The sequence below is a fragment of the Bactrocera neohumeralis genome, chromosome 2 (genome assembly GCF_024586455.1).
Source record: "Bactrocera neohumeralis isolate Rockhampton chromosome 2, APGP_CSIRO_Bneo_wtdbg2-racon-allhic-juicebox.fasta_v2, whole genome shotgun sequence".
Classification (NCBI taxonomy): domain Eukaryota; kingdom Metazoa; phylum Arthropoda; class Insecta; order Diptera; family Tephritidae; genus Bactrocera; species Bactrocera neohumeralis.
In genome coordinates, this window is record NC_065919.1 from 82,358,922 (window position 1) to 82,380,462 (window position 21,541).

General features: G+C 38.3%; 1 protein-coding gene across 2 annotated transcripts in view; it reads right to left on the reverse strand.

Annotated features, from left to right (window-relative positions):
• Positions 1 to 6,677: 6,677 nt before the first annotated feature.
• The window catches only part of LOC126766088 (tachykinin-like peptides receptor 99D), a 41,145-nt gene continuing 26,281 nt past the window's right edge, over positions 6,678 to 21,541 (reverse strand). Inside the window, exons 2-8 of one of the 2 annotated variants that reach the window (XM_050483836.1) lie at positions 17,337 to 17,891; positions 16,641 to 16,806; positions 15,454 to 15,586; positions 15,053 to 15,251; positions 12,338 to 12,552; positions 11,507 to 11,611; positions 6,678 to 11,419 (exon numbers count right to left, since the gene is read on the reverse strand). In XM_050483836.1, the coding sequence (XP_050339793.1) occupies positions 10,310 to 11,419; positions 11,507 to 11,611; positions 12,338 to 12,552; positions 15,053 to 15,251; positions 15,454 to 15,586; positions 16,641 to 16,806; positions 17,337 to 17,820 (2,412 nt within the window). In that variant the 5' untranslated portion in view covers positions 17,821 to 17,891 and the 3' untranslated portion in view covers positions 6,678 to 10,309. Of the gene's footprint in view, positions 11,612 to 12,337; positions 12,553 to 15,052; positions 15,252 to 15,453; positions 15,587 to 16,640; positions 16,807 to 17,336; positions 17,892 to 21,541 lie in introns of both variants that reach the window. The other variant, XM_050483825.1, reaches the window with a different exon arrangement.

Below are 21,541 nucleotides of genomic sequence, written 5' to 3' on the forward strand. Positions count from 1 at the left end.
CCCTGCCTCACGGCATTGTGGTCGAGCACGACGAATGCGTGACAAAAGACGCTTCATAACACCGAGGTAAAACACAGCATTAATCGTTTGGCCAGGTGGGACGAACTCTTGGTGTACAATACCCTCGGAATCGTAAAAACAAATCAGCATTGTCTTTATTTTTGACTTCTGAAGACGACCGACTTCTGATCGTCACAGAGGTCCTCACGACCTTCTTGGAATCGCTTAAACCACTCATGCACGTTACTACGGGATAGGCACTGTTCACCAGAAACTTTTTTTATCATTTGAAATGCTTCAGTAAACGTTTTCCCAAGTTTAAAACAAAATTTAATATTTGCTCTTTGTTCAAAATGCATTTAACGACCGATCACCAAAAGCTGCTGTCACTTTTTGATCGATAACATCGATTGTAGTTATCCAATTGTCTTAAAATTTTTACGAAATGTCAACAAGAGATCAAACTTTTTATTTCATATACCCACCAATAGATGGCGCCACCAGAAACAGTTATATTTAAAAAGTTCTGTTTCTTTTGCGACAGACCTTGTATAATCAAGTTAAGTATGCCAGGCAGGATTAAAGCAGTACAAAAGTCTCATGTATGGCACATGAAATAGGAACATTGATAGTAATAAGTCAAAGGATGAAAATATTCACACTTGCAGAATCTATTCTCTGGAAATAAATTTTGTTTTTTAGTTTGCTAGGGTACTGATATTCCCTCTAGTGTATTTACATATCGTTTTTAATTTTTGTGAACGGTTTGGTCCCTTACTGTATATAAGCACCAAAGCTATAACCCAGTGTTTATATGTATATTATTTTTATCCATAATCAATTGCAACAGAGTTTATTTGTTTTGGAGGCAAACGAGTTCAATCAGCAATCATGCATGCACACACACACTATCATTACCAGATTGACCATTGTGGTGGTTTTATGGCTTTCATAGTTTTTCTACAAAAGCCTGCATGTAACACACACACTTATCCATACATGTGCCACACACAAAAAGCACTTAGGTGGCAATGAACGCTTGGAAAAAATTCTAATAATATATAGTATATAATATGAAGTGATGACCGATAATATACATTCACATTTGTATTTGTTGGAATAATGGAATAAAAATTGTAGAAAATCATGTCCAGTCAGACGAAATGCCATGAAATGATACTTCACGCAGCTACGAGTGTCTGATTATGCATATTTAAGTAACCGTTAGCTGTTGCAAAAACACAAATATAAAATGAAATGTGAAGTAAACTTAAAACAAAATGAGAAAAAATAGTATAATTTTTATATTTCAATAATCAGGTCAATAATCCACTATTTGAATATTGTGAAAACATGATAGAAAGTAATAATCTAGTACGTGCATGTATGTGTGTGCCTTACGAGCTTGTATTTGCATATAAACCCTCGTTTGGTAGCTTAACAATGCAGAGTCCACCAAAACACAATAACTTTGAGCGGATTAGCAGAGCCAAGCAGTCTAACTGGCCTCAAAGGTTGTTCACCAGCGATTGGCCAACAAACACACACATGCATATATACTTTCAAACAGGCTTATAAGCATACAAATAATGCTAATACACTTGACTTCATTTGTGTATGAACTGGATGAAAATTTCGATGCTTATCTCATGACATATTAACGCACAGTGAGTCAAGCAAGGCTGTGGCGCATTGATATAAATATATATGTATATGTGTTGGTAAGCATGTATTATAATCCTCTCCAGACAAATCAACTTAATTTGGTTGCAAATGAGCCGCTTGGAGTTCAGCGGCAGCGTCTGTGTGTTGTTGGTCGCTTTTCAGCTCATTTTCGGTGTTGCCACAATTTGTAACGCCAACTCATACACACACATATGAATATGCATGAGTACCATATATCTGCCAGCTATATACATATATAGTATGTATGTGCTTGCGTATGACTGTGCGCCTAAGTAAATATAACTGCGATATCAGCATTTCTAATATTTTTATGCGTGTCCTAAGTTGGTAAATGTTCGCAGCAAACAACAAATATTAAGCTATTTTGTGGCAGCGTGAAAGGGCGTTTGGCTACATTTACTTTTTTTATTTCCCTTTTTTTTTGTAACGCTTTTTTGTACAACATGGCACTTGTTCTTGCGGTTGTGCCGCTCACTCAACACGACTGCATGCCGTTTTTTATGAGCTATTCAAATTTTTCAAGACTTTTATTGCATTATTTTGCTTGAGAGCGCCAAAGACATTTAACACGCACACAAGCAAATGCCAACACATTCACACATGCATAAATGAATATAAACAGTTATGTGTATATGCGTGTTGTTGTCGTAAAAGTGAGCGGCAGTTAGAGCTGGCGTGTGTTAACCCTTTGTGCACTCATGCTGTTGATCACTCATACGCCCTGGTGTACGCTGTCACGCACAACCTTTTTGCTGCACGGTTGTTTGCACTGAATTATACTTTGCGCGATATACACACGCGCGTTTAAATAAATAATATATCAGCATAAAACTTGACTGCTCTTCTTGCACTGAAGCCTTCAAGTCTGCGCTGAAGTTGGTGAAATTGCCAAAGCAAAGTTTTTAAAATGTTTTGCATGAATTTTTAATGGCGCGTGTAAAAATAAGTTTGCAATATTTTGTGTAAATGCTTTTTCAATTAGGTGCATGATTCTCTTGTGTGTGGGATTTGTTGTGTGCTTAATATTTTTTTGTTTGTTTGATTCAAGTGAAATTAAATTCTTAAGAAAAACGAAACTTTTTCGTAAGTGCCTCCAAAATGGTTGGTGAGTTTAGCGAGATTACAAAGCCCCATCAGGAACTCAAAGTTGCTGAAAAGGACGCACAGTTCATAATTTTATAATATCCATATTTATACCCTGAACAGGGTATATTAAGTTTGTCACGAAGTTTGTAACACCCAGAAGGAAGCGTCGGACACCCTATAAATTATATATATAAATGATCAGTATGTCGAGCTGAGTCGATTTAGCCATGTCCGTCTGTCTGTCTGTATATATACGAACTAGTCCCTCAGTTTTTAAGATATCCTTTTGAAATTTTGCAAACGTCATTTTCTCTTCAAGAAGCTGCTCATTTGTCGGAACGGCCGATATCGGACCACTATAACATATAGCTGCCATACAAACTTAACGATCGGAATCAAATTCTTGTATGGACAACTTTCACATTTGACAAGATCTATTCACAAAATTTGGTATATGTTATTTTCTAAAGCAACAATGTAATCTCCGAAGAAATTGTTCAGATCGGTTAACTATAGCATATAGCTACCATACAAACTTAACGATCGGAATCAAGTTCTTGTATGAACAACTTTCACATTTGACAAGATATATTCACGAAATTTGGTATATATTATTTTCTAAAGCAACAATGTAATCTCCGAAGAAATTGTTCAGATCGGTTAACTATAGCATATAGCTGCCATACAAACTGAACGATCGGAATCAAGTTCTTGTATGGACAACTTTCACATTTGACAAGATTTATTAACGAAATTTGGTATATGTTATTTTCTAAGGCAACAATGTAATCTCCGAAGAAATTGTTCAGATCGGTTTAGCATATAGCTTCTTAAACACATAGTTAGTTTTGAAGGGTATTTATTCGGTAAGTTTTATTTAAGTTTTATTAAGTATTGTTTTTATAATTAGCCGGCTCGGAAACCATATATAATAGCAATATTTAAGACTGGAGCAACTAGTACTTAAAAGGGGCAACAAATAGTTTTCATAGGTCTTGTAACATGAGGCCAAGCGTTGTTATGATGGCAAGTTTCCTCGTGTCTAGTTGCAAATTCCGGACATTTTTCGGCGATTACTCGCTTCAAATTGATGAGTTGTTATCGGTAGCGTAGTCCATTAATGATTTCACTCTGTCTTGGAAGCTCATAATACAACACGCCCTTCTGATTTCACTCTCTATTTCTTTTCTTTAAGACTTTCTAGATTAGACTGCTACGGAGTGCAATCTCCTTCCAAGAATTGACTATCCACTCTGATATCAGAAGAAGAAATATTGGCCATAGCCGGAAAAATGAAAAGCAGCAAGGCAGTGGGCAAACATAATCAAGGCTCTGTATGCCATATTCGCTCCCCAATCTCTTATGAAAATTAGTATAAGTTATTTTAAAAACAGGCCACTATTATTCGATACTGATGAAGGCATCAAGAGCTTCTCTATTTTAAGTGAAGTACAACAAGGCTCGGATCTAGGCCCTCTTCTATGGAACCTAACGTATGGTATCGAGTTAAGGAGTCACTAACCAAAAGCCGGCAAATTAATTGCATACGCAGACAACCTTATTGTGTTAGCAGTGCCTAAACACCGGAGCAAATGTCATGAGTGCATAAACGGTCTGCGCCAATGGCTCTAATCAATGAGATTAGAACTGGCTGAGCAAAAGGTAAAAGTCTTGCTCATAAATACCAGAAAAGTGGAGAAAAGTATATCTCTCACATGGCTGTTTTGCAGCTACCTATACAGCTTCCAGCACGACATTAGTCCGAGTTGTCCGTCTTGTTCAGAGTTCTTTAAAGACTTTAAGCATGTATTTTTTTATTGCCCTTGTTTTTTAAGTACAGGAGAAATACTTAAAACTATAGCTATTCACTCATACGAAGAAATATTTAATCGAGTGGTTTCGTGGGAGGGGCTGGAGTTGGAAGTAGGTTAGTTTTAGCAGACTTAAGTTCCGCATTTCGGCTTTTGATGCTTCCACCTTAATTAAAAAAAATTAAAAAAAACCCTGATATCAGGGCAGCGATACTAGCCTTGATTTCACTAACTGTGCGCTAAGGGCTGGTTAAGGAATGCTTAACCTCGTTATCAATAGAATCGGTTCACTTTGTGATAAGAAAAGTTTGAGAGTCAGGCCACAGACGAATTGCAGTAACTGTAATTTTTTTTACAAACGACACTATAACAGTAAATCGGTTTAAGTGTGAAGTTGGCTGTGAAAAATTCAATAAGATCAGGTGTTCTCATCAAACTAAATTATGTACTTAGTGAACGACCCAAAATAATTTGTATAAAATTGTGTTTAAAATACATTTATCAATTAAACATTATTAATACCCTTTAACGTGAATTATAAATCTCTTAAATTTATTTAAATGAAATAAAAAGTACACACATATGTATATACATACATACACAACTATTCATAGCGATTTCCATACAATTTGTGCAAAGTACATATTAAAAAAGTTTGAGCAATTCCAACTAAATCCCTAACATTGTTAAAGTTCAGCAGAATTTCGGGTAAACAAATTATTCAATTACTCGTATTTGCTAAAACAGAATTCTACGTATGTATGTACTCGTACATGAACGTTTCACTATAAAAAAAAATATTTATCCAAACAATTAACAAATCTATGCGCTTAAATATAGATTACAGATAAATGAACAAAGCGCTTTGAAGGTTGCCGAAATTATTTTATGAATGATATTCCTGGTAAAAATCTCATTGCAAAGGATGAACTGTCTAACGTGCGTATCCAAAGTTCAAGGTGACTTCTAAATTATTTAGCGATTAATGTTAATGAATGCTTATGCTTTGCAATTATGTCAGATTTAGCAAACATTTTGTTCTCTATTACTCATTTAATCAAGGAATGGGATGGACACCGAGTGTTGAAGAAGGAAGCGAGACGGATTTGCAGACAAAAAGAAAGAGAGGTCAAAATGCGTGAATACGAAGAGCTTGACAAGCTGACCGACAGAGGTAATGCTTGAAAGTTCTACGAAAAGATGCGGTAATTAACAGAAGGTTTCAAGGCCAGAGCTTTTGTAGAGCCCTTAGAGGTGATCTAGCATACTGAAATCATAGAGGAAACACTTATCTCCAATCGATGACGACGTCCGTACCGTTCCATTGCCCGACCATGAAGAAGTTCGAATAGAAATTACTCGTCTGAAGAATAGCAAAGCGGCGGAGCTGTTGAATTGTTGCCTGAGCTTTTCAAATATGGCAGCGAAGTACTGATAAAGAGTATGCATCAGCTTCTTTGTAGAAGTGGTCGGAAGAAAGCATGCCTAACGATTGCTCTGCCAAATCCGTGGGATAAGCCTGTTCAACATCGCGTATAAGGTTCTATCGAGCGTACAGTGTAAAATATTAAAGCCTTCTGTCAACAAACCGATTGGACCTTATCAGTGTGGCTTTAGACCTGAAAAATCAACAACTGACCAGATATTCACCATGCGCCAAATCTTGGAAAAGACTTTTGAAAAAAGGATCGACACACGATCTCTTTGTCGATTTCAAAGCTGCTTTTGATAGCCCAAAAAGGAGCTGCCTTTATGCCGCTATGTCTGAACAAAGACCAAACTCTACAAGTCACTCATCATCCCCCGTCCTGCTAAATGTTGTAGAGGCATGGCAAATACCGCAGCCCATGGAAAGATGATTGACTAGTTCTTTATGCTACGCTGGCATGTCTGCACAATGGATGAAAACACTCCAAGAGTACTCTACAACCGTTTTATTGTAGTGTGTATTATTGAAATACAATATTTTCATCAAGCTTTGCTTAGATAATTTCTAGTGTCGTACATACCTACCGTTATCAACCAATTACAGTAACACAAACTTTTTTTGAATTCAAAACCATTTTAAATTTTTTTTTTATATTTTTTGGCTCATATTCGACTTCTTTTTGACTCTTATTGCTAAAATACATAATTACAGTTAAAACTTACATAAATATAAGTTAATAAAATATACCATATATATAATAAGTACACATAATTTCTTAGTCTGCTAAAAGCAAGTACAACAAGCACAGCTTAACTAAACTATAATTTCATTTTTATAAATTTATTTTTGTAGACTAACAAGTAATATTTCATAAACAGTAGGCATACATACTTATGTGCTGGGCACAAACGAACTATTTCGCTATGCACTTGAGTGTGTATGTGTGTGTAAATCGTGGGGCACAGCCATTTTCCGCAATTTCATAATCACGGGCATAATTAAACTTTCTTCTTCTTGCTGCCTTGCAATTCCGAGTAAATTCAACAGCATGAAAACAACTACAATATTTCCTAATTGCATTACGCTCGGCAAAAGTCTCATTTAAGCGTAATGCAGTGCTACAATTACAAAGCCGGCAGATAGTTTAACAACAACAACTCGTATAATACAACGCTAATAAGTGTTTATGCACTAAGTTGAGACAGGCGAACAAATAGCAAAGCCGCCAAAGCTTAGAATTTAAAATTCTTTATTTTGAGTTTTTTTTTCGTTTTAACACTTAAAAGCTTAGTCGCAATTCGTAGGAGCGAGGTGTGTGGGGGAAAAAGGCTGTGAAATGGAAGAACTATTCTAAATCTTATAAACTAAGTGGTCTCTTTTATGGCGTTTATAGTGCACGTATTTGTATAAATGTATTTGTTTTTGTGTTATTTTCGTACGCGCCCGTAATTTGGTAGTCCGCAAGCAATTGAAGCTGACAGTTTGAGCGCAACTGTGTTAGTTGTTAGTTGCAATCCTCAGCAACAGTGATTTTGAGTACGAAAGCTTTTAGCGCCTCGAAGTGTTGAGTTGAAAATGTTCATTTAATGGCTTTGTTGTGGATTTTGGTTGGCGAAGTGTCTTAAGCTTACGTTCGGAAAAGTTTTTCAAAAATCATACCAAAGCAAATATTCTTAAATGACTTTAATTAAAGTTTTATAAGTAACGGGTGATCCAACATTTCACCTTGGAAAGACTTACGCCTGAACAACGTATACAAATCGTTCATCTTTACTACAGAATCTTACGTTCTGTAAAGAATGTGTTTCGCTCGGTTTGCTCAACTTATGGTCAATACATATAATCGGCCTACTGAACGTACTATTCGCAACACCATCAGCTATCTTGAGACCCAGCAGTATCATTATTGAATAATATTCGATCGAATAGACAGCGTGCAGCACGCAGTGAGGAAAATATAGCAGCCGTTGCTGAAAGTAAACACCTAGACCGTGGAGAGTCGATTCGGCGTTTTGAAACAACTCGCACTGACGTTTGGAACGACTTGGCGCAGACGAAGAGAAACCTGAAGAGTTTCAAGAGCTGTCATTTTATTCAGAAAATAAACAACGGTTTGATGTCATTTGTCGGACGGTGTAATCATCGGTCTATATTTCTTCAAAAATGATGCCGGTGAGAACGTAACCGTTAATGGCGACTGTTATCGCGCCATGATGGTCGACTATTTGATGCTTGAACTTGATTTCAACAAGGCGGCGCCACACATCGCATCAATCAATGGCTTCATTGAGAGAACACTTTGGTGAGCAGATAACTTCACGTTTAGGGCCGGTCGATTGGTTGCCAAGATCGTGTGATATTACACCGTTAGACTATTTCCTGTAGGAATAAGTAAAGTCTAAAGTCTGTGCGGATAAACCCACTTCTATTCAGGTCGTGGAGCAAATCTTAAAGCGTGTCATTTCACCACTTACTTTTCGAGTATTCGAAAATTGGACTCAACGGATGGACCTGAGACGTAGTCGCCAACATTTGAAAAAGATAATCTTCAAAAAATGAATGCCAAATAAAGTTCTTTCGAATGGTTTTTTCGTTAAACAAGTAGGGAACTTCAAAATGGACCACCCTGTACAATTTAGTGATATTGTAAGTGATCGGCCGTAAAAGTGGGAAAAAATGAAAATATTGGCATTATACTATAATAGTATAGTAGAGTCCACGAGATCCGTCATATTAGATGTTCGGACGCTCGTCGAGTTAGTTAATGCCCGATATATTTCATCAATCGATATTTTTTAACGTTATCGGCATATTTATCGATATTACATTTAATCAATCGATAATTTTCAACGTTATCGGAAGAATTTATTGATAAACGTCGAAAACAGCTTACATTTTTCCAATCGATATTTTTTAAAATTATCGAAATTTTTATCGATATACATACATTGAATAAATTTATTTTAATAAAATTTCATAAAACAAGTTTCTTAAAACATTGCCAAAATATTCGATAGTGATATGATATCAATGATATTTTAAAGCAATACCGTTTGTTGTTTGGTTTTTCTTACTAAAAATAGTTGGTCCGTATACTGTTGAAAACTCGAAAATAGTATAGTTCTAATATAATTGTGTATCAAAGACGAAATTTTTAGAATGAAAATACATTGGTAATACCGATTTTTCCATATTTTGATTCACAATTCGAGATATCTTTATTTTCACCCAAATTTGATAAGAGATTTATAATCAAAACTATAATGGTTCCAGAAAATCTCTGTTAACTCATTTTAGAGATATCTTAAGCAGTTTGATAAAGGTTAAACTAAGCTAGACATATTAGTGCTATATAGCAATAAAGATTGCTGAACAGTTTGAGGCAACTCTTGTGTCTCTATATTTCCGGCGAAGCATTCTCAAAACACTGAGATAATGAAAATCGTAGAAAAATATAAATTTAATACAAATTTCAGTCCATTTTTTACGCTCTACAGAACAACAAAAACATTATTTATGCCATTGTGCCATGTTATGTTCTGCTATGTTATTTTCTGCTATGTTATATTATGCCTTCGTATGATATCGCAATTTATCTTGTGAGAATGTTAAATGTTTTTCACTTTCGCTCTTCACTGTTGCTTAGGATTGTCATTTACATATGTCGCACTTCGAGCGGGGTTTGGGTGTGCTTTTAGTTAATGTTATGGCATTTGTAGCGATACGACTGTCTGACTAGGGATTTCTTACAATTTATTTTACTGCTGTATTTAAGCAAATGCGACGCATGGAAGCGACGCGACAAGACACTACAAATCTACAATGGCAAGACGTATACTATACATATCTACATACATACATGGCTGGCGATACATATATGTGTTTCGTGTCGTTAATGGGTCGGTTAGATGTGACAACAAATTGCGGAGATAAGTGGCCTAACACGCTGATGCGACAGATTGCTTAGATGATTTAGGCAACTCGCACTTTTCCTTTACGTGACTGTGCAGATGACGACGAAATGTAGATGGGGCAGTTCGCATATATTGTTGTGAACCTTGTACGTGTCACTTGGTGTGGGTTTGAGGTTGAAGCGTTGCATGTGGATATGTGAGAAGAGAGTAAAGAGACAACTATATATACATGTACATGTGGACTTGGGTGACTGCATGTCGCCATCTGGTCTCGTTGACCGGACAAGTGCCATGTTCACTGAACTTTCGCGTGTAGAACAAAGCGCTGCAGCGTAATGCCGCTACGAGCGTGCGTGGGCGCGGGTGCATGCTGGCTATGCCGTTCACAACTTCTGGCCAATCATTTCGACATTGAGCGTTGACTCCAGCATTGTCGGCGACGCGGAGGATATGCTACGCATGAGTGCCATACGCGGTGTGGGCGTACCGGTTGAGCTTGTGTGCGTATGTGTTGCGGAGATGCTGTTCTGTCGCGACCCACTACTGCCAACTGCAGCCGGCACACCCCCAACACCGCCAACATGCCGTCCATTCAGCTGCTTTTTACGAGCAGGCCAATGAAAAATGCCGGTGAGTGCGTCAAAGGTTTTATGTGGACGTCCGCCATTTGTGTTACGCGCCTGCTTTTTCTTATCATTTTCGTAGGTCGTAAACGGTGAGCCAGGCACATTAGGCATATTAGCGGAGCTGCGCATTAGTTCGGCGCGCGGCATCGACTTGGCCAACAATGTGTCTTGGTCACGTCGACTGATTATTCGTGAAAGTTTGAGTCGTGTACGTGCCGGTCCATGCACGTCCAATTCCGCTATGGAGTTCACCGGCTGTATGGTGGGCGCTAATTGAGCACCAGCCATACGCGCCATTGTCAGACTATTCGGTGTATCGGGCCTAGCCAGCTCAGATTCAAGTTCACCCAAACACAGTGTGTCGCCCAGCTCATATTGACTGGCGCCACTATCCCACTCTTGCGAGTTAATCGACATGCGATCATCGCCGAGTGGTCGCGCATTACGCGCTGCATGCACCATACTATTGCTAATGACGGAGCGTCGCAAATTGTCACTCCGATTGCAATTTATGGCTGAAGACTGCGGATGGCCGTGACAAAAGTTATGCGCTGTGCCCAACTCCATGTCGAGCAGAATATTGCTATCGGTGCCATTGGAGCGTTGCGATAGTTGAGTTTGTAGCATGTGATGGTGTTGCTTCTGCTGTTGTTGTTGTTGTTGTTGCTTGGCTGCGGTTGCTGCAGTAATGCCATTTATTTGATTTGCGACGATTTCATCGCGTTTGGTGAGTGTTGTTGTTAGCGGGGACTGCGAGCCAAGGGAGGTATAACGTGAACGATGCGATGAATGACGACTAACGCTGTTGCCACCCATTCCGCCGCTGCTGTTGATTGTTGTCGTCGTTGTTGTTGTTCGGATGCTGTCCTGCAGAGAGAGATGATGTCTTTGGTCACGACAATGTAATTGCATAACTCGGTAAGAGTGGTAGTGATCGAGAGCATTGTTATTCACCGTTGTATGTAGACGCATGGAACCATTCTGTCGCAGCAGGGCGCTGTAGTTGTGGCTTTGACTCTGAGAGCGGCCGGGAAATCCAAATTGACGTGCTAAAGTTACCTGCGAAGGACAAAAGAATGCAGTTTTTTAGTTCAGAAAGTTATCTGAAAACTGGATTGATGAAATAAGATGGTGTGGGATGAGATGAAATAGGATGAAATGAGATGAGATAAGATAGGATGAAATGAGATGAGATGAGATGAAATAGGATGAAATGACATGAGATAGGATGAAATGATCAAATGAGATGAGAGGAGATGATATAATATGATATGATGAGATGAAATAAGATGAGATTGGTTAAGATAAGATGATATGGGATGAGATGGGATGAGGTAAATAGGATGAAATGAGATGAGATGAAATAGGATAAGATGATATGAAATGAGACGAGATGAGATCAGATAGGATAAGATGAGATGAAATGAGATAGGATGAGACGAGATGAAATAGGTTGAATTGAGATGAGATGAGATGAGATAAAATGAGATGATATGAGATGGCATTATGAGATGAAATAAGATGAGATAAGATAAGATGAGATGAAAAGATGAAATAAGATCAGATTGGTTTGATATAAGATGATATAGGATGAGATGTGATGAGATATGATGACGTGATGAGACGAGATGAAATGGGATAAGATGAGATGAGATGAAATGCGGAAGGAATGGCAAATAAGCCAATGGGATAACATAAAACGACATGAGTTTAAATCGGAATGTGAGATCTCTGTCCCACATTGCCTTTCACACCTACAGATATACTTCATTTGACATAGCTCACCTTGAAAGCATCACGAAATTTGTGACTCATGATGTTGTACAGCAACGGATTGATGCAGGTCGATAGGTAATACAGCACACCGGATGTGAGGTCGACAGCTTCGAAAACATCTTTGAACAGTTGCGATTCAATGTTCGCGCTGCTGCCATACACAGCCATCAGGCGTTGTGCGTGGAAGGGCGCCCAGCAAAGGAAGAAGGCCACGGCGACGGCAACTGTTGTACGCGGAAATTACGAAAACGATTGTAAATTACGCGATATGTGAGAAGAGAAAAGAAAAAAGGAAAAAAACCCAAAATGGAAGAAACAAAAAGAAAACATACAAACGAGTAAGCATGCAAAAGGTAAATTTAAGGTATTCAATTAAATTTCATTTCATGATATAAGCGAATTTTCACTACCTACAAGGCAGCGCTAACACATGGGTGAAAATATCAGCCAACAATTCAAGTAAAAAATGGGTTGAAACGAGAGCCAGCGAATCTTCGGTAACGCTGATTAAGACAATGTTTCTGAGGTCAAGTTTCCCACAGCGTTGCATTTTCTAAGTAATTATTGGCACGGTACCGTTACGTACAACACGCAGCCATCGCGTGATTAGGCAACATAAAACAAAAAAATAAATCAATCACTTCCTACCCCAGCCCAGCTGTCTGTCTGCAAAAGTAGCAATTTCATTTGTTGATGGCACAGGTCTTTGGAAGGGAGCACTTTATGAGCAAACGTTTTTGATTTAAGACTGGGCTACGCGCCCACTTGTTGAATTTGGCTTCGCGTGTATAACGGCGTCTTAACGATGCCCAAACGACTGTATGATTCCTACAGAGAAAAGTTACGTGTTCGTGTTGATGTGGCAAGCGGTTGCGGCAGCGATCGCCTGCTGTTTTATGTGACATTAATCGACTTGAGCGGGCGTGTTGTTTGCGACGCCAACGCAAAATCATATACATATTTGTTTAGCCATATTGAGCGGTAGCCGAGCGGAGGAAACCCTTAGTCAAGGTGTAGGTTATATGTGGAGGCATTTCGCTTTGTTTGTTGCGCCTACTTTCTATTTATATATTTGTTTACCAACTTTTCACCTTGTTTGGTGGCACAACACACTCGTGACAAAATCATATGAGCGAAGCAATTTGTAAATATTTGCAGCGTTTATCAGACGTTTAATATGTTTAAGTGCAAATTGCGTACCTCACAAGTCACTGCTGTGATAGTTTCTAATAAAAGACTTCTGTGAAAAGGTAAATGTTCTGAGAAATGTGCGTCACACCGTTTGATAAACAAACTGGAGAAATTTTAGGCTAAGTAACGGGTTTTCCAATAAGAGCGCCACAAAAGTGTTTTTTAAATAAATTCTTTATTCCTGCGAAAGTGAAATCAATGATAGCGTGGGCACGCTTGCAGAAGTCCAGATGCTGAACCCAATTTTCGATGGTTTTCAAGCATAAATCGGCCGATACTTCAGCAATTTTAGTTTCGAAGTTCATCAATCGTCACTGCATTGTTAGCATAGGTTATAGATCCGACGTAGCCCCACAGCAAATAGTTCAACAGCGTCAAATCGCACGACCGAGGCGGTCAATTGACTAGGTCATTTCGGTAGATAACACGTTCACCAAACTTGGTTTTCAATAAATCGATTGTGACATTCGCTGTGTGGCTTGTGGCGCCGTCCTGTTGGAACCACATATTGCCCAAGTCCATATCATCCAATTCAAGCCAAAAATATTCGGTTATCATGGAGCGGTAGCAATTCTTATTGATAGTAACATGTCGGTCTTGATCATTACGGCAGAAGTACTTCCCAATGACGCCGCTGGCCCATAAACCGCACCAAACCGTAATTTTTTCGGGATTCAATGGTGACTCATGGAGTACATGTGGATTGCTGCCTGACCATTAACGCATATGCTTAATGACGACACTATTCAGCCAGAAATGAGCCTCATCGGTGAAGATAAATTTTCGATGAAAAACCGGATCATTTTCAAGTTGTTGCTTAGCCCAATCAACGAACATACGATGATTTTGGGTGTCAATTTGATCTTGTAAGGATGTAGGCCAAGATCTTTTCGCAAAATTCGCCACAACGACGTCACAGAGATGCCCAACGCTTGAGAACGACGTGTGAGAAACCGATTTGGGTCTTCCTCAACTGATGTGCTAACGTCAGCAATATTCTCGACAATACGGGCAGTTCTTTGTCTCACTGGCGCGATAATGTTTCGTACTTTGCCTTTGGATTCAGGACGATTATGACGACAGTAAATTGGACTTAGCGTCCTTAAAGTTGAGGCCACTAACTCCGAATTTGAGTAGTTAATTTTAATAATTTCGTCTCTTTGTTCGACCGCATATCTTTCCATGATGAAATGGCAAACCTGACTGAAGAAATGTCAAAATAGCGGAAAAAATATGACGTCGTTTGCTGTCTCTATCGGTCTACTTTTGTAGCGTCCCTATTGAAAACCCCCGCGCGTTGCACCCACAGATGTAAAAATAAAGTATAAAATAATTCAAAATATATGAAAAGTCTACTCAAAAATTACAATCTCTTTTTATTTAAAATTCGACAACTAAGTTCTGCTTTCATTTGCCTTAGACTAAACAAAATTACAAAAGTACTTACTTAAACGAAATTTTTTGAAAGATAAACATCAAGTAAAAGCTCACTAACCATTCAATTTATTAAGAAAAACTTTAACAACTACTTACCCAACATTCTGATCACACGACTTTGTGCGCTGATCCCACGATGCACATCCAGACTACGTCTCGGCACTGCCTGTAGCAAGCGACTTCGCTTCAGTTTTATGCCAATCAGTACGTAGAGAACACAAATCGCCGTCATGGGACCGCCAAAGAAGATAAAACCCGACACGGCGAAAACATGCTCGACAAAGTGATTGCCAATCTGTGAACGGAAAAGATGTCACTGCCACTATTAAAGTTTTTTTTCATGAGATGGGATAGCATACAGGAATACAATAATAAAATAGATACGAAAGGTAACAGCAGTCGCCACTATCGTATTAAAAACTAAGTGACGTCTCAGTGAAACGTAAAAACTTATATAAATATTACTATTGCTACTAAGTATTACTCATTGAACCTACCGTGCACGAGGTGCCGCCTTGCTCAGAGACGACGGAGAATTGCATCGCCTGCGGCAGTGCAAGCAGCAGCGCCGCCACCCAAATGGCGAAGATGAACTTGATGGCGCGCGAGAGCTTCGACATGGTGTGCTGTCTGTAATTAAGCAATAAAAAGAGAGAGAGGGAAAAGTAAAGAAACGTTAATTCAGTATGTGTGCAGGGAGTTCAAAACTGAAGGCTACATCAAAGTAAAATATATAAGCAAATTATATAGTAAATATATTCAAAAGTCAAAGTTTGTATATATGTGTGTGTTTAAATGAAAGTTGAAAACCGTGAAGAAGCAACATTGTGTGGTTTGCCCTATAAATTGACGCGCGTATCGCTACAATTAATCGCAAAAGTAGTTAGTTGGAAATGAAAAAAGAAAGCAGAATAAAGTCCAAAAATAACATTGTCTTTTACGGTAAGGGCGCGACAGCTATAGCCTTTATGCTCTTCTTCTTGCTGTCACTTAACTTATTAAAAACGATCAAGTAAGTAATAATTAAGAAAACGCAAAACTTCTTTTTCTTTACTGGCATGGACATGGTTTGCTTAAGCTTTTTGCTGTTTGGCGCCAATTGGAGCTTTCAAGCGAAGAAAGATCCTTCTCCACCTGGTCTTTCCAACGGAGTGGATTTCCTCCGCTTCCTCTGCTTCCCAGGCGGGTACTGCGTTGAATACTTTCAGAGCTGGAGTATTTTCATCCAAACGGAAAACTGTGTCAATGACATCGATTATCTCGTACAGCTATCGTTCCATCGATTGCGTTATTTGCCGTTGCCAATGTTGTTAAGGCCAATGATATCAATATCATCGGAGGATGGAGCCATGTATAAAAGTTCAGGGAAGTGCAGAAAGTGCTCTGAGCGCAATTCCCCTCGGAGTGCTCAGAAACGATTCTTTTACATGTGACTTTAGCAGCTCACGACTTCCGGTCTTAGACCAATTATGCTCTGGACAGCCAAAAACCATCTGTTTTAAGGCGAGCTAAAGTGTGAATGAGAAAGATCCTAATCCAAGGTTGTGTGGTTTGGGACCCCACCACGAAAAAAAACACCCTCAATGAAAAGAAAACTCAAACTCTTTAATGATAAAAATAAATTGACTGTAAGGTATAGGTGTGAGCTGAAAAAGCATGAAACAAAACATTAACTTTTACTCACCGAAAGGGATGACATATCGCTATGTAGCGCTCAACGGTAAATGCCGTTATTGTTAGCACGGTCGCATTGGTGGCTGTCTCCGCTAAAACACTACCAAGTATGCAAATTGCGTCGCCAAATGGGAAGGCATTCGGGTACCAATAACTGTAAACGTCTTGAGGTGCTCCTAAAATAAGAAAAATTATTACAGAAATATGGAAAATCTGTCACGTTAGAATTTATTATTGACCATAGATTTGCGCAACGAGTGTTTAAAATTTGCTCAAACTTGCTTTAAAAAAATGGAAGAATTCAAAAAGTATCATAAAAAACAGGACCAAAAAATGACAGCAATCGAGATTATCTAAGTGTTTGAAGTAAGAACAAGAGGCCAACAATAAACTACATACTACTGTGAAGTATTCCTTTTAGGAACTACATAAAGTCATCAAATTTGTGAATGACATGACATATAGTCACTGAAGTATTTACCTACAGCTAAGTCAAGTTTCTTTTCTTTCTTGCCCAAACTCAGGCGCTCTAATATTATTTGCAAAATAATTTTATGGCTCCTGCAAAGCTTCTGCTTAAATTCGCTACTTTTCACTCTCCTGTCATTCTATTGCATTTTTTGTTTTGTTTGTAAACAACTTTCATACTTTTAGACATCATCATCTATATTTTATCAAAATTTTACGCATAACAAACGAAACTTACCTGACAGTAGCAACATCAAATCCGACACCGCCAGGTTGAAGAGATAGAAATTGGTTGCGGTGTGCATAAATTTATTCCGCGATATAACAATGCATGTGATGAGATTACCCAGCACACCAGCAACGAAAATGATGGCATAGAACACGGTGAGCGTAATCAACGCGGACATGGGGAGCTGCTGTTGCGGCAACTCCCAGGTCTGATTGAGTTGTGCAGTATTTAGCAGATCCGTCAGGTTCTCTGTTGAGATATTCAGTGTCAGTGACATATTCTGCTTGAATGCCTCGCTCTGCAGCAGCTGCTGGAGGTCGCCCAACGAGGATGAATCAAAGGCAAAGAGCGGCGAATTGGAGTAGTACGCTTGACTTACGATGATATCGTTATCGACCAGCAACATTTCGTCGTTTGTTGAAGCGGTGACAAAAGTGCTCGCAGCAATGGCAACCGTTGCCGGTTGAGGTCGCCAAAGTGCGTGGGACAACATCTTGTTTAGTTGGGTGGATGGTGCTTAGATGGTGTAAAATTTCATTTTCTGTAGTAGGTGCGTGATGCTGGCTGTAAGAAAGTGATTATGTAAGTATGGTATGTGTGCAAATACTTTAAATTTATTTTTATATGCAAATAATGTGTCGCGTTACCCAAAATGTATTTTCTATTCGAACAAAAATCAACAAAAACATCTTCGTCTTCACTGTATTATATCGTCTGAGTTTTTGCAGTTTTGCGGTATGTCAACTGCGCCAAGCAGTCAGGCGGAACAAGACATATGTATGTGTTCGACTGTGCTCCTTTCCTTTCTTCATAAATTTACAAACATACTGAACTCGTGTATGCCGTATGTTTAGTCTACAACAAGCTAAAGTTAGAAGGTCATAAAATCTTTACAATGCTTGTGCGGAAACTCACACATACATACATAAGAATTGCCGAATGTAGCGGAAGCTCAAATAAGTTTAAATTGCTGTATTTCGAATAAAATTTTAAACATTTATAAACAGAGGAAGGTGGAACAAAGCGAGAAACAAACAGACTAACTTTAACTTTATCGCTAACGCTTGCTCTAAATCTAACTATAACTCTAAGACTGACTCTGACTCTAGCCTTAACACAAACTCTAACTCTAACTCCAACTCTATCTCAAACTCTATCTTTAACTCTAACTCTAACTTCGGCTCTAACTCTAACTCTGACTCTAACTCTAACTCTAACTCTAACTCTAACTCTAGCTCTAACTTTAACTCTAACTCTAACTCTAACTCTAACTCTAACTCTAACTCTAACTCTAACTCTAACTCTAACTCTAACTCTAACTCTAACTCTAACTCTAACTCTAACTCTAACTCTAACTCTAACTCTAACTCTAACTCTAACACTAACTCTAACTCTAACTCCAACTCCAACTCTAATTCTAACTCTAACCCTAACTCTAACTCTAACTCTAACTCTAACTCTAACTCTAACTCTAACTCTAACTCTAACTCTAACTCTAACTCTAACTCTAACTCTAACTCTAACTCTAACTCTAACTCTAACTCTAACTCTAACTCTAACTCTAAATCTAACGCTAACTCTAACTCTAACTCTAACTCTAACTCTAACTTCAGCTCTGACTCTAACTCTAACTCTAACTCTAACTCTAATTCTAACTCTAACTTTAACTTCAGCTCTAACTCTAACTCTGACTCTAACTCTAACTCTATGTTTAGGCTTATTTTTTACACAGTTTTATACTACACGGGTTAGTTCAACCCGCTATACATTACATATATATAGCTTATGTATATATTTGAGCCCAAGGCTATAAGGTTACACATGCGTAATTAAAAAAAACCAAATTAAACTTTCCGACATTCTAAATTAACACACATTTTATACTCGTTTTTCCTAGCTGATAATATAGACATAGTACATATGTAACACACACACATACTCAAATTTCACTTTAGAGCTTTCCTAACACGTTCTTTTCTCTGAAAATTAACGACTTTTCCTTTCTATGTATGTCTCCCTTTCTGTCTCTGCGAAAGTGTGAGTTTAATTTCATGCGAAAATTCTTGAACGATTTTCGTTGTCAGCAAAATGAATAAACTCTGAAATCTTCTACCACTCAAAGTATTTGTGCGTGGGTGCTCAGTTGTGGCTGCGAAAATGCCTTTCTCCTTCGCCTACTTGTTCGCCTACACTTCTAGCTGGGCCCGTGCTTCTTCGTGACATTCAAGTACCAACACCTAAGGCTAATTGAAATGGTTTGCCACAGTGCGCTTCTTTTTCAGAACTAGGCGATTTCGCTTTATTGCTTGGAATTTTCGGTCTTACCGTACTTTAGAATTTTGCTGGCGCAACAGCCGAAATGAGCAGGGATTATATGAGAAGCCTATTAATTTTACGCCACTTTAAGCAAAGTGATACAGGTAAACCGGCCCGTGGCATAGCTCTCATGTAGCTCAGTCGACTAAGCGTCAGTTAAGCCGCTAAAGTCAAAGAGTTCAAATTGCGGTTTAGTCGCTAAAATAAATGAGTTAGTCACACGGAGTGTCCGCAGTTGAACTTTCACGTCGCCACTCAACAAATTTTCTTAATTTTATTACATTGCGGATTTAAACTTTCTGCTCATTTTCTCTCTCTTTAGCTCCTAACTTGGTCATCAACACAAATGAATAGTTAGCGGAAATTTTGTTGAGTTTGACAAATGTGTCGAAAACTTTCTGCGCTAATGTTAATTATTAAAATTTATCTGTTACTTTACATGGCAAAAAAGTTTTGCTTTTAACGGCGTATTTCACACCTAACTGTACTTAAGGATAATTGCTATACACGATTTAAAAAAATGCTGATTTTGGCCTAAGTTAGATTTTACTTCTGAAAAAATTCAACTCCCATCACCCATCTTGAGACCCAGCATTCATTATTGATAGTACTATTCTACCTAATAGACCACGTCCAACCTGCAGTGAAGAAAATATGGTAGATGTTGCTGAGAGTGTACAAGAAGGCCGTGTAGAGTCGATTCGGCGGCGTTCGCAGCAACACGGACTGACGTTTAATTGAAATCGTACAAAATATAGCAAGAACTGAAGCCGCGCGACCTTGAAAAGCTCCAAAAAGAAGCTCTCGATCCAAATTGCATTCAGCGATTAGGCGCATTTCTGGCTCAGTGGCCATGTAAACCAAGCAAACTTGCCACATTTGGGATGAGAGCAACCTGAAGAGTTTCAAGAGCTGCCATTTCATCCATAAAAAAACGGTTTTGTATGATTTATGGTCCGGTGAAATCATTCCAATGATAACCATCTATTTTATGCCTGGAATTGAAGCCCGTGATCTCGAAGACATTTCGTTTCAACAAGACGGCGTCACTTCCTACACGACGCATCAATCAATAGATTTATTGAGAGAACACTTCGATGAGCAGATAATTTCACGTTTTATTCCTGTTGATTCATCGAGTGATATTACACTGTTACACTTTTTTCTGTGAAGATATGTAAAGTCTTAAGTCTATGCAGAAAAACCCGCTTCGATTCAGGCTTTGAGCAAAACATCACGCGTGCCATTCGCCATTCGAAATGCTCGAACGAGTCATCGAAAATTGGACTCAACTGATAGCCCATCTGAGAAACTTTTTAATTTGACGACATATCTTCACGAAATTTGGTATGGATCATCATCTAAAGCAACATAGGTACTCTCTAAAGAAATTTTTCACATCAGATCTTTATAGCATATACGAGTATGTAGCTGTCATACAAACGGAGCGATGGTAATCAAATGCTTCTAAGGATAATTTTGTATTTGTGAAGGGTATTCTTACGTCGGTGACAAAGTTAACTTTTTTCTTGTTTTATTTGATTTAAGATTTTTTTTAAGTTTTGAACGTGATTTAGAATAAATTAAAAAGAAACAAAGATTGAATGATCATTTGCTTGCGCATATCCGGAGAATTACCAATTTAGTTGGTAAACAATGTTATAGCCATTGAAAGATAGAAGTAATGGCGCATGTGTGCCTGCAATTGTGTTTATGTTTACTTAAGCGCGGGTGCAAGGACATATCAATGAACTTTTGTTTATTTTCCACGTGATATATATATTATTTCAATATATATTTATTTATGCATATTTTTCTGTTTGTTTTTTCCATTCAGCTCGCGGCTGAGTTTTATGAGACTAGTTGTGACCAGAAATGGCCAGACAAAAGCAATAAAT